The following is a 17,165-nucleotide window of genomic DNA, read 5'->3' on the forward strand; positions in this document are numbered from 1 at the left end:
CATATGAATATCCAGTTTTCCCAGCACCGGTTATTGAAGACTGTCTTTTCCCCAGTGTATTTTCTTGGCACCTTTGTCAAAAATGAGCTCACTATAGATGTGTGGATTTGTTCATGGGTTCTCTATTCTATTACATTGGTCTATGTGTCTGTTTTTATGCCAGTATCATACTGTTTTGCTTACTGTAGCTCTGTAGTATAATTTGAAGTCAGGTAATATGATTCCTCCAGTTTTTTCCATTTTGCTTAGGACAGCTTTGGCTATTCTGGGTCTTTTGTGGTTCAATACAAATTTTCAGATCGTTTTTTCTATTTCTTTGAAGAATGTCACTGGTATTTTGATAGGCATTGCATTGAATCTGTAGATTCCTTTGAGTAGTACGGGGATTTTAACAATATTGATTCTTCCAATCCAAGAACATGGAATATTTTTCCATTTTTTGGTGTCCTCTTCAATTTCTTTCATCAGTGTTTTACAGTTTTCATTATAGAGATCTTTCACTTGTTGGTTAATTCCTAGGTATTCAGTTTTATTTGTAGCTATTGTAAATGGGATTACTTTTTAAATTTCTATTTTAGGTTGTTCACTGTTGGCATATAAAAATGTTACAGAGTTTTGTATGTTGATTTTGTATTCTGCAACTCTACTGAAGTTGTTTATTCTAATAGTTTTCTTGTTGAGTCTTTAGGTTTTTCCAAATGTAAGTCCATATTATCTGCAAACAAGAATAATTTGACTTCTTCCTTTCCAATTTGGACGCCCTTTATATCTTTCTCTTGTCTGATTGCTCTAGCTAGGACTTCCAGTACTATGTTGAATAACAGTGGTGACAGTGGACATTCTTGTCATGTTCCAGATCTTAGAGGAGAGGCTTTCAGTTTTTCCCCATTCAGTATGGTACTAGCTTTGGGTCTGTCATATATTGCTTTTATTATGTTGAGTTATGTTTCTTCTATCTCAGTTTTTTTAGGGTTTTTATCATGAAGGAATGTTGAATTTTATCAAATCCTTTTTCAGCATCAATTGAAATGGTCATATAATTTTTAGCCTTCATTCTGTTGATATGATGTAACACATTGGTTGATTTGCATATGTTGAAACATCCTTGCATCCAAGGGATGAATCCCACTTGGTCATGATGAAAGATCTTTCTAATGTGTTGTTGAATTTGGTTTGCTAGTACTTTGAGGATTTTTACATCAGTATTCATCAGAGATATTAGCCTGTAGTTATTTTTTTTATGTGTCTTTGTCTGATTTTGGTATCAGGGTAATATCAGCCTTGTAGAATGAGTGTGGAAGTATTCTCTCCTCCTCCTCTGTTTTTCGGAACAGTTTGAGTAGGATTGGTATTATTTCTTCTTCAAATGTTTGAATATACAAGCAAGTCTCCTCCCTCAGTCTCCCGAGTAGCTGGGATTACAGGCGCCTGCCACCATGCCTGGCTAATTTTTGTATTTTTAGTAGAGACGGGGTTTCACCATCTTGGCCAGTCTGGTCTTGAACTCCTGACCTCGTGATCCACCCTCCTCGGCCTCCAAAAGTGCTGGGATTACAGGTGTGAGCCACCATGCCTGGCCGAAATTTAGTTAATAATAGTGGATCAATTGGCACATCTGCTGTAACAAATGTACCATACTAATGCAAGATATTAGTAATAGGGAAGTGGTGGGGTGAGAGAGTATATGGAAACTCTCTGTACTTTCACTCAATTTTTTTCTGTAAACCTAAAACTGCTCCAAAAAGTTTATTAATTTTTTAGAGTCAAAAGTACAAATCCTTCTTTCATTGTTTCTATATGCTGTGTCATACACTTAGAAAGTCCTTCTCCATTATAAAAATAAAAACCCTACATTTCTCTTCTAGTTTTTCTGTGGTTTCATCTTTTTAACTTTTAATAAACTTTACTTTTTAGGGCTATATCTTCAAACCTTGGCTGTGACTATTTCTCAGAGTTTCCTTAGTTTTGATGACTCTGACAGTTTTGCAAATACTGATCAAGTATTTTGTAATGTCTATGGGAATTTTTCTGATATTTATTTCATGATTAGACTAGGGTTATGGGTTTTGGGGAGAAAGACCACAGAAGTGCCATCTTTATTGTATCTTATCAAGAGTATATACTATCAATATGATATAACAATTTATGTTGATCTTGTGCTGAGGTAGTATTTGTCAGGCTTCTCCACTTTGTAGTTACTTTTCCCCTACCCTCACCCTTTCCATACTGTGTCTTCACTATAGTAAAGAAAGTGACTATATTGAGCCCACGATTAATGAGTGTGGAGCCATGCTCTTCCTCCCTGAGGGCAAAATATCTACAAAAGTCATTTGTAATTCTTCTGCGCAGAAGATGTGTGTCTTCTTCCCCAATTGTTTATTTATTAAATCATTTATTTGTATCAGTAAGGATTTATGGATGTTTATTTTATACTTTGGGCTAGCTCATGTTGTTCCAGTTTTGGCTCGTTCAGTTGGCTTTTGTCTCACTTTCAACATACTCCCAACACTGTGGGGTGCTTTTTTTTTGTTTGTTTTTTCCTTTTTGAGGACTTTCTTACTTTCTGCCATTACAAGATGCTTGAGGCTTATCGTGCATATTTCCTGCCCCAGTGCTATAATCAGCCATGTCTCAAAAAAACGTTGGTTCCTTTTATTAGAGAATGGTATAAGGAACCAAGATCTGGGAACCAGGTATGCTCAATGTCAGTGGGGTATTATTGCCTCTAGGCTCTCTCAGTTGACAGAGCAAATCAATATATGTGTACAGCTTCATTTTTAACACAAATTTTTGACACATTTGACATTTATTTTGATGTAATTATAAGGTAGAAATTCAACTTAATTTTTTTCCCTATGGTTTTTATAGGCCTGTATTGAGACTTCAATTGGCCATTTCTTATTGGCCTCAGAAAGTTGAGCAGTCTCAGAAAGATTATTTAACTTGTCTCATTCTGTGTTTCTTCATTGGTGAGGTAGAGTAATAATACCCATCTTACATGTCTTTCAGGGCTATAGTAAGGATATAAATGAGATGATAGTCTGGAAAATTCTATGTGGACTTAAAACACTTTACAAATATATGGTGTAATATTAATCACTGTTGAACGGAAAAACACTTTCATTAGAATTAGCATTCCTCAGGCAGCAAATAACTAACCTTCTTTAATGGAGACCTCCTTTGCTTGCATTACTTTTAATAGACAATTACTCTTTTCCAACTGAATATCCAGTATATTGTTCTTTCCATTGGTTTCTACCATTTTCTGTAGAAGAAATAGAATACTTATTATTAACAAATCAATGCTGCTAGTTTAATTTTTTATTAAGTATATGCAGACTAATGAAAATACAAACCACTTAATATCTGATAGTCTAATAAAAAAATACATATACAGTCATGTACTGCATAAAGACATTCTGATCAACAACAGACTGCATATATAACAGTGGTGCCACAAGATTATAATGGAGCTGCCCTATACAAGTGTAACAATTTTATCTTTTATACCATATTTTTACTGTACCTTTTCTATGTTTAGATATACAAATACTTACCATTATGTTACACTTGGCTCCAACATTCAGTATAGTAACATGCTGTCCAGGTTTGTAGCCTAGGAGCAGTAGGCTATACCATAAAGCCTAGGTGTGTAATAGGCTACACCATTTAGGTTTGCGTAAATATACTCTATAACATTCACACAATGATAAAATTGCCTAATAATGCATTTCTCAGAACATATCCTTGTCATTGAGCAATATATGACTGTATTTTAAATAAGCCCACTTCCCAATTTATTTTCAAATTAAAAAGTAACATGGTAAAATATTAAAACAGACTAGCAGTTATAAATGAAAAGTAAAAATATGACCTAACTTGAACCACTTTCTTTCCAACTATTCAACTCTCAGTCCCATGGTTAACAATTCCTTATATATGTTTCCAAAATATTTTATGACTGTACAGCTATACAAAGAAATCATATTATATTCTGTTCTGTGCCTTGGCTGTTCCGCTTAGTACTATTATCTGGGAGACGATGTCATGTAAACCCACATAGATCTACCTCATTCTTTTTTTTTTTTTTTTTTTTTGAAATGAAGTCTCACTCTGTCACCCAGGCTGGAGTGCAGTGGGGCAATCTTGGCTCACTGCAACCTCTGCCTCCTGGGCTCTAGCAGTTCTCCTGCTTCAGCCTCCTGAGTAGCTGGGATTACAGGGGCACGCCACCACACCCGGCTAATTTTTTGTATTTTAGTAGAGACAAGGTTTCACCATGTTGCCCAGGCTGGTCTCAAAATCCTGAGCTCAGGCAATCTACCTGCCTTGGCCTCCCAAAGTGTTGGGATTACAGGCGTGAGCCACCGCACCTGGCTTACCTCATTCTTTTTAACAGCTACATTCAGTTTCATTTTTGAATATGCTGTAATTTATTTAACCAGTCTCTTACTGAGAGAGAGAGAGACAGACAGAGGCCATATTCTACTTTTTGTAATGGTTAAACATTCTTGACCATATCTCTTGGGTATTTTTGTGAATAGTATAATAAGCCTCCATATACTCTTCAAATAGCTTCAAAAATCAACTCATGAACAGTCTTATATCATCTGTATCTCTATCCACCGCCCTAGTCTCACCACTTTTGAATTGATCTTAAAGCAACTCTCTGACATTATGTTATTTCATCTGTTAATATTACCATCCATATGTATCTCCAAGAGATGACTCTTTCAAAATATGGCCACAATACCATCATCACCTCAAAAATGAACAATTATTTCTTATTTAAAGTGTTTAAGAATATGACAGATATTTCCAAATTAATTTCCAAAATCATTGCACTAACTCCTTTCCCACCAAAAATGCTTCTTATTCCTTTCTCTTTTATCTCTTATTATGTTAGGAATCACTCGGTTAAGAACACTTAACTTTACCGTTTAAAAAAAGCTCATAATGTTACTTCAAAATACGCATGATCATAAAAATTCTTTCATTATGACATTTGTGTGTGTGTGTGCTGAGGAAAAGAAGGAATAGAAAAGAATTACAAGAAAAGAAGAGAAAACAGAAGTAGATATTAGCCTCCCTCCCACTCTTGCTTCACAAAGTCACTTCCCAATTCTTTCATTTAACCACCTACATTTTTCAACAGCTATTGAAGGCAGAGGAGGGAGGATAAACCCAATATACACTTGTGGGTTTGGTCTACCATTTGTCCAGAGTTGGGGAGACAGACTTTAAATGGCTTTGCTTTTAGGCAAAAAAGAAGGAAAATGGAAGAGATAGAACAGGAAATACTAAAAAATGAGTAGTTATAATAACAGATTGAAATATGCATTTACTTCAATGTTTACTAAAACCATTCCAGAGTTTATGGACAATGTAGGCTTTCTTTTTTTTTTTTTCGAGACGGAGTCCCGCTCTGTCGCCCAGACTGGAGTGCAGTGGCGCGATCTCGGCTCACTGCAAGCTCCGCCTCCCGGGTTCACGCTATTCTCCTGCGTCAGCCTCCGGAGTAGCTGGGACTATAGGAGCCCGCCACCACGCCCGGCTAATTTTTTGTATTTTTAGTAGAGACGGGGTTTCACCGTGTTAGCCAGGATGGTCTAGATATCCTGACCTCGTGATCCGCCCTCCTCGGCATCCCAAAGTGCTAGGATTACAGGAGTGAGCCACCGTGCCCTGCCTGGACAATGTAGGCTTTCAAGTATAGCAATTCCCTTTTATCCATGGAAGGATATGTTCGTGACCTCCAGTGGATGCCTGAAACCACAGATAGTACTGAACCCTATATATAGTATGTTTTTACCTCTACATACATAACTATGATGAAGTTTAATTTATAAATTAGGCACAGTAAGAGGTTAATAACAATAACTGATAATAAAATAGAACAATTATAATATACTGTAGTAAAAGTTACATAAATGTGGTCTCTCTCTCTGAAATTATCTTATTGTACTGTACTCACCCTTCTGATAACCGAGGTGGCTACCAAGTGACTAACAGACAAGTGGTCTATAATACAACATGGATACACTGGTCAAAAGGATGAATCACATCCTGGGCAGGACTGACAGAGACAATGGAAGATTTCACCGTGCTACTCAGAATGGTGCAGAATTTAAAATTTATGAATTGTTTATTTTGGGAATTTCCCATTTAATAGTTTTGGACCACTGTTGACCTCAGGTGGCTGAAACTGTAAAAAGCAAAACCTCAGATAAGGGGACTACTATATGTATTTTCTGTTTGACTTTGGCAAAAGTACATAAATTATTTGTTCCCCTGTCATAGGGACATTTTGATGTATTAGTACAAATGAATCCAAGCCAGATATATTTTAAACATGGAGTTTTAAAATGAGAGAGAAGAGCATAGCAAAATATAATATTATTATCTTGATCATTTTTTGGTATATTTTTCTTTCTTCCCAACTTCTTCCCTTGGCAAAATCTGTTCCATGTATCCCTATATAGTAGAATTGTTTTCTATCTTTACGTACCTTTTCTATCTGTGAGAAGTCATTTATAAGTTTGTCAAGATTCACACTGCTAATCTTTTTCATACATCCTTCACTGCTTTGGTCCATGCCTGAAAGTAGTAAACAGTAGATAGTGTTAAATAAATAAATAAGATCTAAAGCACCACAATAGTGTTCATAGCTCAAATACTAACATTTCTATATTCAACTCATAGGGCACCTACTTGGGCTCCATTGCACTGAGAGAATTTTTGTTATAATCAATATTAACAGTGGTCAAATGCATTGTCTTTTCCACTCCTTACCACCCACACCCCAGTTGACTTATTTATATTTGTTTCTTTACTGCATTAAAACCTAATGCAATATTAAATCTGAGGCATGACTTTTAACTGTAATTATTCTTAATTAAAGATGTTAAAAATACTTGTTTAACTATCATGTCACAAATGTTTTCTGCTGTTATGCTTATTTCTTATATTTTGTTTGGTAAACTGGTAAATAAAAGATGCATGGAAATTAATGTGCTCAAAGCAATCTCTCTGCATTTCTATTGTCTTGTAATTTTGTATAAGGGATTAACCTTTGGGGATAGCCAGCTAACTGCTGAAGAATAAGAGTTTCAGTTTTAGTCCTATGAAATCAATCATAAGAAATTCTTCAGAATCCCAGAATGTAAATGCTGGCTACTTTGCAAAAGTCAATTTATCCATTCTGACTGGATGAGTTTACATCTTCAGATGTAATGTAAACAAGTATGAGACACTTGTCTTTAGATTTTTCTATAGCAAAGAAGAAAGGGAAAATACAAGTTTGAAATTCAGGGATGTTAGGTTGAGGAAAAAACATGGACCAATGTATGGTGTGTGAAAGCGGTAACTAGTCCAAAGTAAAATGTAAGTAAAATTCCTGATGTAGTTACTCAAAGCAATTTGGGGGCATATTATTGTTTAAAAGGAAGTTAACCAAAACAGATATTGCTTGACAATATGTTATTTCATCAAGATATCTCATTTTCTTCTTTTTGAAATATTTTGCATTAGCAATTATTAATGGTTTTTAAATCTCAGAGAATTTTAGCTGTATATTTTGTTTCTTGAATTATTATCTCGAATTATTATCTTATGTATGACATATGCAAGCACAACTACATATAAAATCCTTTAAATAGTTAAAACTTGATCCTTACAGCAGAAAAATATTTGTTAATAGCCTCCCATGATACAGTAAAATTCCTTTTGGAGTAAAATTAAAAATAATTGCTATTTGATAGTACTGTTATTCTTTAATAGTGCTACATGGTAATCTGAAGTAGTTAATGGAAACTCCCTCCACCCCCAACTTTTTTTTTTTGGTACCTAACCTTTTAAATAAAAAAGGTTTTACTAGGGTTTTGTCTCAGAATCTGGCTCTTGAAATAAATGCATTTAAATTTGAGCTTGATTTTCTCTCAACTCCTTCCCCCAAAGAAGACCCTGTTATTTCCTTGTAAAACCATCACTAATATTCCATTTGCTATCGTTGCATGATATCCCTTTTGCCATAATGGCAGAGCCAGGCAATTCATTTCTAGGTCAATTGCCTAGAAATGAATTGCCTGCTCTTCTGATTTCTTAGGTCAAGATCCTTTCAGTGAATATGGTCTTGCCCTGTGAAATTCGGTGTCAAGCTGGTGATTCAGTGCTTGTCAAATTCCTTAGTGAGCAGCAGAGACTGATTTGTGACCTTCAAGGCTCAGCTTCAACCGTCCCCACAGGCAAGTGAAAGTCCCATTTCCTTCTTTGTCTTCTTGCCTGCTGGCTTCAACCATCCCCACAGGAGCGTGACAGTTCCGTTTCCTTTTGGGTCCTCCTGTCTGCTGGCTTGAGTCCCGGGGCTCGTCCTCTCCCCTACCCCACACAGTTGGTCCTTCGCCGCTCGCCTGCCCCACGCTCTGGTCCCTCCTCTTTCCTCCTCACCTCCCCTCAAGAATTCACTCTCAGTCCTGAAGCCTGGGTCCCCTGGCTCCCTCCCCGTCATCCTAGTGTCCTTAGGGACCTAGCAGAAATAAAGGATGGGGGCCGAGGACCCGCGGATGTGAGAGAAGTGCCTGAGACAAAAACTTGTATGGACCCAGAGCACTGTAAGGAGATAAGAAGAAAAGCATCTCTATGGAAAAAGCGGGAGTTTCGAATCGCTTTCTAGCGTCCTTAGCGGCCTAGCAAAAATAAAGGATGGGGGCCGAGGACCCGCGGATGTGAGAGAGGTGTCTGAAAAGAAAAGCCTGTAATGGACCCAGAGCACTGTAAGGAAATATGAAGAAAGGAATCTCTATGGATAAAGCGGGAATTTCGAACCGTCAATAGAGTTTGGAGTGTACCTGCTGTTGCTCCTAGTTCCCCACAGTCTCCCTTTCCGCTGCCTCTGGGGCCTGGTACACCCCTGAATGCTGTCCCCTCCTCCGAAGCCGAATCCCCCAACAATGGGCCCGCCTTTCTCTGGGCCCGCCCTGTGCGCTATGCTGGAGCTCCTACCACCAGCAGTTCTTACCAACTTGGCCCAGCTCCGCTCAGCATCTGCGGCTGCTTAGGTATTTTCATGTGGTTTCCAGAACACGAATCAACACCGGATCAATAATTGTTTCCCCAACCAAAGAATAAATCACATTGGGTGTTCTGAATTGTGAGTCAGCTCCATTGAATAAATAATTATCCATATCTATTTTTGTAACTTATAAAATTGCCTTTTAAAATTCCAGAGCCAGTTAATAGATATGGTTTCCCATCTACAGAGTTATATCTTGGTAGCTTAATGATTAAGGGCGTGGGCTCTTGCGTGGATTCAAACCCCAACTCTTCTCTTTTTCCGTGGGTGATAGTGGGTAAGTTCTTAATTTCATGCACCTAAGCATCTTCATCTGTATAAGAGATTAATTATAATGCCTGCCTCTGCCGGGCGCTGTGGCTCACGCCTCTAATCCCAGCACTTTGGGAGGCCGAGGGGGGTGGATCACCTGAGGTCAGGAGTTGGAGACCAGCCTGGCCAACATGGTGAAACTCCGTCTCTACTAAAAATACAAAAATTAGCCGGGCGTGGTGGCGGGCTCCTGTTATCTTACCTACTTGGGAGGCTGAGGCAGGAGAATTGCTGGAACTCCGGAGGCGGAGATTGCAGTGAGCGGAGATCGCACCATTCATTGCATTCCAGCCGAGACCCACAGCAGCAAGACTCAGTCAAAAAAAAAAAAAAAAAAAAAGAAGCCTGCCTCTTAGGACGGTTGTGACGATTAAATGAAGTGATGCATTTATAAGATGCTTAATGGAGATCCTTGCTTAAAGTAAGTGTTCAGAAATGTTAATTATTAGAATTTTTGAATGTTGTTCAGTAATAGTTTGAAAGCGAATCCACTGCCAACTTCGCCTCATCTGCTTTTTTTTTTTTTTCTGAGTGGGAGATGGGAGGTTTATTTTTGTTAATGTGATTTTTCGATAGACTCCAAAATTTGGCAAGTGAAAAAATATAAACAGTAATATGATAACCCATACTTTACTAGTTGAAAGGTAGTGTGGCATAATGGCAAGAAAATTAGGTTAAAGTGGAAAATGGGGGTTGTAGTCTTCACTCTGCTGCTCAAATAAGCTTTCCCTAACATTAGTAGCAACACATAGAAATATTGAAAATGACCTGCTGAATTGCGGGTTCTACCCAATTAGCAAATATAAAATGTTCCATATAACTCATGTCATAATAACTTTTGAAACAAGCCCATTTTAAGACCCTAAATGCTAAAATGCTACCTTCTCCATGAGTCATTCACTGATCGTATCAATCAGTTGTGATCTACCTTTCCTTACTCTATGGAACATGCTAGCTTTCTGTGGCATTTGTTAAGACTGAATTGATGTATTACCTCTTTTGCTGTATTTATTATTGGCTCCTTGGGGGAAGAAACTCTATTTTCTTTATATATATATATATACACACACACACACACGCACGCATGTATGAATGTATGTATGTATGTATTAAGTTCCACCTAGGCCCATCCTAGGCAAATTTCAGGAGTCCTTTGAAAATATGTGGTGACTGGTATGTGTAAGGTGGAGAGGGAGGAGCTCCCTAGATCCCCTGCCTCATCTGTACTTCCAAATCTTCTGGATGTTCCAACATTTGAAATACAGAAGCCTTGACTATCTAATGATTTTGGGATGTAGAGACTAAGAAAGTTGGAATATTATATATATATATATATATATGTGCACACACCTATATGTATATATATACACACATATATATGCATATGTATATATATACACATATATATGCATATGTATATATATACACATATATGCATATGTGTATATATATACACATATATATGCATATGTATATATATATACACATATATATGTATATGTATATATTTCTCCATAGAGCCTACCATAGAGAAAATAGAAATGAACCAACACATCAGGAATAAATCAGAAAAGTTTAGCTTAATTTTTCTAGTTTAGAATGGGTCGCAAGTTTATCTTCCAGTTTATAAATGTTAGCATTTTTTTCAATGAATTCTAGTAGGTTTAAAGTACATCTTTCAATGAGAAACTAAATGAACTTGTCATCATTTCATCATTAAAAAGTGAATGTGTTTCACAGTTGTATTCACAGTCTTATTCTTTAGATACCATCCAACTGAGAAACAGAATTCATCAAATATTTGCTCAGAAAATATTCATTTTTGCTTACTACTTGGATGTGGGATCAGTCATACACCACATGTCAACAACATGCAATTTACTCATGTAGCAAACTTGCACATGTACCCCCCAAGCCCAAAATAAAAGTTGGGAAAAAAGAGAATATTTATTTTCTGATAGATCAAGGATTTATTTAATATATATTTTAAGACTGCCTGGAAAACCAAAATAGAGAAACAAATTACATTATTTTGTCATACTAACAAAGAAAGTAACACTGGAATTCATTAAAAATACCCTGATTTGGAAGAGAAATGCATATGTACCTAGGCAGCTGAAAAAAAATCAGAAGCTACCGGTTTATGTACATAAAGATCTTAAAATGAGTGATACATTGATTTTTTTAGGTTGAAAATAGCTTCACTCATTAATTCATTCTAAAATATTTAAGTACTTACAAAACATCAGCTGCTGCAAGTCTAGGCACTAAGGAGAGCGAAGACAAATAAGAGACTCTCCTTTTGCCTTGGAGCTTACAGTCTCAAAGGAGAAACTAGCAGAGGATTGAAATCTAGTATATGTTATTGGCAATATTGCTCTGGCATTGGAATCTCACTTGATTATTTTAGTTACTATCACCGGCATATTATAACAACAAAATATTATGGTGTTGCTCCCATATCACAGCAAATGTTTATAAGTGGTTTGGCTAATCTACTGAGTCCTTTGTTCCAGCCCTATTATTTAACTCTCTTGATATTCTTACCTCTGTTTAGGCCATGCTTTTTGTCTTTGAATCAAATTCACCAACTGCTGAAATTTCAGCTCACTCTCATTTCCATGAATATTTATTTAAAAATGCTACATACATATTTCACCTATACAAGGTGAAATATAAATTAGAAATTGAAGAGCAGTAGAGAAATAAAACAGAAATACTCTGGCCTGTAGGTCAATAAAGTTTTTATATTTCTGCTACAAATTTGGCTTTGAATTTACTGATGGTTGGAATAAAAAAGGATACAGGCTTAACTACTTAGTTTATTTATTTTTGTAAAAGAGGAGAAAACATACAAGTTTCTCAGGAGGAACCATGTTCCCTAACTCTAACTTCTTAATTTTTCACATTAAGATTCATATAGGAGGCACTGGATAATTTAATAGGCAATTTCCTCAATATTAGCCTGAGAGTAAAGGTGGAAATGAGCTTTTTAAGACACTTTCGAAATATCTCTATGAAAAAGGCTAGATTGGATCAGAAATGGCAATCATAATGAATCATGATCTAGGCCCCTGCTTTTCAAAGTGTGGTCTCTGCACCAGCAACATGGGCATCACCTGCGGGCTTGTAAAAATGCAGTCTCAGACTCTATCCCATAACTACTAAATCAAAGTCTGCATTTTAACAACATTACCATGTGACTCATGTGCATATAAATGTTTGAGAAGCATTGATCTTCTATGTAGAAAGCTTTTAGAGCTTTTCATTTCTTTCCTTTGCCTTTTTAAGATTATCAGTAATTACACATTTATTTATTCAAGAAATACTTGAGCACCAACTATGTCCTGAGGTCTATGAGAAAACTAGGAATAAACAAAACAGATTGGCCCCTGACCTTAGAGGACTTATAGTTTAAAAGGGAAATAGGTAATACATTGAGTAAATTACCTATACATAAAATTGTAATAAGTGCGAAGAAACACAAATCTATGATATCGATTTTAAAAGTGAGTGGGAGGTGCTTCAGTTACAGTGATTGAGGACTGTCGCTGAGTAGATAAGATAAAAGTGAGAACTGAAGGGCTAACACTTTAATGTACCCTTCAGGTCTCACTTTTATTTTATTTACTCAGCGACTGTCCTCCATCAAAATGTTAGCTGTGGGTGGCTGGGCATGATGGCTCACGCCTGTAATCCCAGCACTTTGGGAGGCCGAGGCGGGTGGATCACTTGAGGTCAGAAGTTTGAGACCAGCCTGGCCAACATGGCGAAACCCCATCTCTTCTAAAAATACAAAAAAAAAAAAAAAAAAAAAAAATTAGCCGGGCATGGTGGCAGGCACCTTTAATCCCAGCTACTAGGGAGGCTGAGGCAGGAGAATCCCTTGAACCCCGGAGGTGGAGACTGCAGTAAGCCGAGATCACGCTACTGCACTCCACACTGGGTGACAGAGTGAGACTCTGTCTCAAAAAAAAAAAAAATGTTAGCTGTGGGCAACATTTAAATGCTAGGGTTACTTTTAACCTCTACTTGATCTCTTGATGCACTATCTCCCTCCTCAGGTTTCTCTACGTAATTCCCATATTTCAGTATCTGTTTCTGGACCATATTGTCTGGGCTTCAACTGCAACTTTGGCTTCGAGTTCTGTAGATCTCTAGCTCTCAGCATTTCCTGCAGTAATTAGGTAAAATACATTCCATGCATCAGGTTTATGACCCAATGGAACACTGTTGGTTAGACTCACCCCCATCCTTTTCCAAATGGACAGAGGAATTTGAACATGATTCTAAAATAAAGTCTAAACCATGCAGTACTTGGATTACTTTTCCTGAAACAATCCTACTTAGATATATAAACATTCCATCTTTTAATGAGCTTCATTAAGAGTAGAATCAATGTTGCTATCTGGGCAGAGTTTGCATTTTTGGATGAGGACAGGAAGTGAAGCTATTCTACTTAATTTATTGACATAAATATACTTTAGATAGGGAGTCTATGGTAAGGGTAGTATTTTTGTGATAATAAAATAGTCTAACCAGCTCTTAATGGCCTTGTATTCAACAGCTACTTGGAGGTGGCTATGTGGTACTCTCAGAAGAAGTCAGACTTTTTCTCAAAATTTAGTCTTAAGTCTGTTCCAGTACGTAAACAAGTGATCCATGATGGCTTCAATGTCATAATAGAGCATAAGTTTGACAATTTGGGCCTAAAATATTCCATTGCTCCCAGAGAACATTAACTTTTTCATAACCTACCTTCTTAGTGATAACGTTGTTGGTGGGGGCAGGTTAATGAGCCTTTCAACATTCCTAGCTTCAGATCCTGGCTCTGCTCCTACTAGTTGTGTGGTCCTCAGCAAGTCAATTTATCTCTCTGCCCTTCCATTTCATCTTTATAAAATGAGAACAAACCTCTGAAGATTAGGATAAATGTGTCAAACCTGGGTTGGCTTTGAGTAGGCCAGAAATAAATATTTGTTGAATAAAAGAAAGAATTAACCAATGAACAATGCTAGTTCCTATATCAGCAAGCTTTTGTGATACAATAGACCATTCTAAAATGCAGTGCTTTGAAACAGCCATTTATTTAGCTCATGCTATTTAAGGTCAGCAGTTTAAACTGGGATCAGGTAGGCAAGTTTTCTCGTCTTGGCTGGGTTCTTAATGCACTGGCGGTTAGCCATTGGTCAGGTAAGTGGCTTAGCTAGTTTTACTCATCTGGGCTGGGCTCTCAGTCTCTGGAGACTTAGTTGGTATCACTCTTGTCACTTTGCCACTTGGTCTCTCATTCTCTAGCAGGCTCAGCCAGGCTTGTTCTTAAGGAGTTTAATCATCCTGAGAAAGAAATCACAGACATGCAAGGCCCTCTAGAGCAGTGATGCCCAACCTTTTTGGTACCAGGGACTGGTTTCGTGGAAGACAAATTTTCCACAGACTGGGATGGGAGGATTGTTTCAGAATGATTCAAACACAATACATTTATTGTGCACTTTATTTATTTTATTATTACATTGTAATATATAATGAATAAGTATACAACTCACCATAATGTAGAATCATTATGAGCTTATTTTCCTGCAACTAGATGGTCCCATCTGGGGGTAATAGGAGACAGTGACATATCATCAGGCATTAGATTCTCATAAGGACTGTGCAACCTAGATTCCTTGCATGCACAGTTCACAATAGGGTTTGCACTCCTGTGAGAATCTAATGCCACCACTAATCTGACAGGAGGTGGAGCTTAGGCGATAATGCAAGCAATGAGGAGTGGCTGTAAATACAGATGAAGCCTCGCTTCCTCGCCTGCTGCTCACCTCCTGCGGTGTAGCCCAGTTCCTAATGGGCCACTGACCAGTACCAGTCTGTAGTGCGGGGGTTGGGAACCCCTGCTCTACAGGACCAGGTTCAGCACTGGCCTACAGCAACTTCCCACATTCTATTGGTAAAAGCGGGGTACAAGGCCACGCAGACTCAAGTAGCGAAGAAACAGACTCCATCTATTGATGGCAGGAGCTGCAAAGGGGGTAAATACAGGAAGGTAATAATTATAGCCACTTTGCAAAAAGTTTACCAATAATTACCCTTACATAAACCTGTCAAAATAACAGTTCCATTATGCAGGCCTAAGTAAAGGGGGAAAAATAGTTTGTTGTATTAGTTAAGAGAGGACATCTGCCAAATGATTTTTGTGTAAGAAAAATTGAAATATGCTCATTCATTCTAATAGTAGTTAGCAAAATAACTTTTGAGATAATGCTTTTTAAAAATCATCTACATATAGGAGTGTACATATCTTCCTATGCAGTTGTCAATATTTGAGCAATATCAAAAAAGAAATGGAGAAACTGTAGAGGCAGATGACTCTTAAAACACAGTGAACACAATAGCAAAGACTTGGAACCAACGTAAATGCCCATCAATGATAGACTGGTTAAAGAAAATGTGGCACATATACACCATGGAATACTATGCAGTCATAAAAAAGGATGAGTTCACATCCTTTCCAGGGACATAGATGAAGCTGGAAACCATCATTCTCGGCAAACTAACACAAGAACAGAAAACCAAACACCGCATGTTCTCGCTCATAAGTGGGAGTTGAACAATGTGAACACATGGACACAGGGAGGGGAACATCACACACTGGGGCCTGTTGGGGGGTCGGGGGGCTAATGGAGGCATAGCATTAGGAGAAATACCTAATGTAGATGATGGTTGATGGGTGCAGTAAACCACCATGGCACGTGTATAACTATGTAACAAACCTGCACATTTTTCACACGTACCCCAGAACTTATAGTAATAAAAAAAAAGAAAAAGAAAACCACAGCGAACAGATCCAATTTGGATGTGCTTCACCCTCTGACTCCTACAAAAAAAGTAATTCATAGCCCTGCCATTAGTGTCTCCAGAAAAGATTATAGTAAAAACCAAACCAAAACAAGCAAAAAATGAACAAATTGAAGCTAGATATATGAATAGGCAGTATAAGGCACAGCAGAGTGTCTATAAACGTTGAGGATATCATATCTTCTTGAAAAGACACTTAATGAGGTCAGAAAGGATCAAGATTTTGTTTGATGAGCCCAAACCCTCAGTGAGAGGCCTACTCTTTGCCATTTTACTTTCACTATTCAGTTAATTCTACCTCAGGCAACTGCTTTCTCACCACTATAACCACATCTTTCTACTGTATACAGGTTGTGCCCACTAGTCTTAAGGAATCTTTATCGCTCTCTCTCTGGGATCCATTCCTATGTTATGAAAATGAAATTATGGCAAATAAATGCAGTGTGACTCACATAAAAGAAAGTATGACATACGAAACCACTACACCAATGCTGCAGACCTTGGAAGTGTCTGTGAGTCTTCTTCATCATTCTCACAGAAGCCACCATCTGCCTCCTCGTTCTCTTCTGGTCAAGTGTTCTTCTCCAACATGAAATGAAAGATAATTTCAAAACTGTGTTCTTTTCAAGTGGTGATCTGATAGTGTTCCTATGAAAAATACATCCAGAATGCTTAACAACTAAATTAAAAATCTGGGATGAATTCATTGATATAAAATAAGTAAATTAGATTAATTTTTAAGTGAAAATTCTTAGTTTGACTTCATAATACCTAGAAATATTTAAACAGTATAGGGTATCCTAAACAAAATAACAAAGATTAAAAGGAAATTACAAAACACAAAGCAAATGCTTGCAAAATGTCCAGTCTTCCAGATTAATCTATGGATTTAGGGCTAAACCAACAAAAATTGTTTAACTAGTGTGTG

General features: G+C 37.3%; 1 protein-coding gene across 2 annotated transcripts in view; it reads right to left on the minus strand.

Moving 5' to 3' along the window:
- The window catches only part of CCDC152 (coiled-coil domain containing 152), a 51,015-nt gene extending 34,104 nt beyond the window's left edge, over nucleotides 1–16,911 (minus strand). The window contains exons 1-3 of one of the 2 annotated variants that reach the window (XM_016953350.4): nucleotides 16,737–16,911; nucleotides 6,509–6,597; nucleotides 3,160–3,265 (exon numbers count right to left, since the gene is read on the minus strand). In XM_016953350.4, the coding sequence (XP_016808839.1) occupies nucleotides 3,160–3,265; nucleotides 6,509–6,597; nucleotides 16,737–16,785 (244 nt within the window). In that variant the 5' untranslated portion in view covers nucleotides 16,786–16,911. Of the gene's footprint in view, nucleotides 1–3,159; nucleotides 3,266–6,508; nucleotides 6,598–8,846; nucleotides 9,181–16,736 lie in introns of those variants that run through there. The other variant, XM_530813.7, reaches the window with a different exon arrangement.
- Nucleotides 16,912–17,165: the final 254 nt, after the last annotated feature.

This window comes from Pan troglodytes, chromosome 4 (genome assembly GCF_028858775.2).
Source record: "Pan troglodytes isolate AG18354 chromosome 4, NHGRI_mPanTro3-v2.0_pri, whole genome shotgun sequence".
Lineage (NCBI taxonomy): Eukaryota > Metazoa > Chordata > Mammalia > Primates > Hominidae > Pan > Pan troglodytes.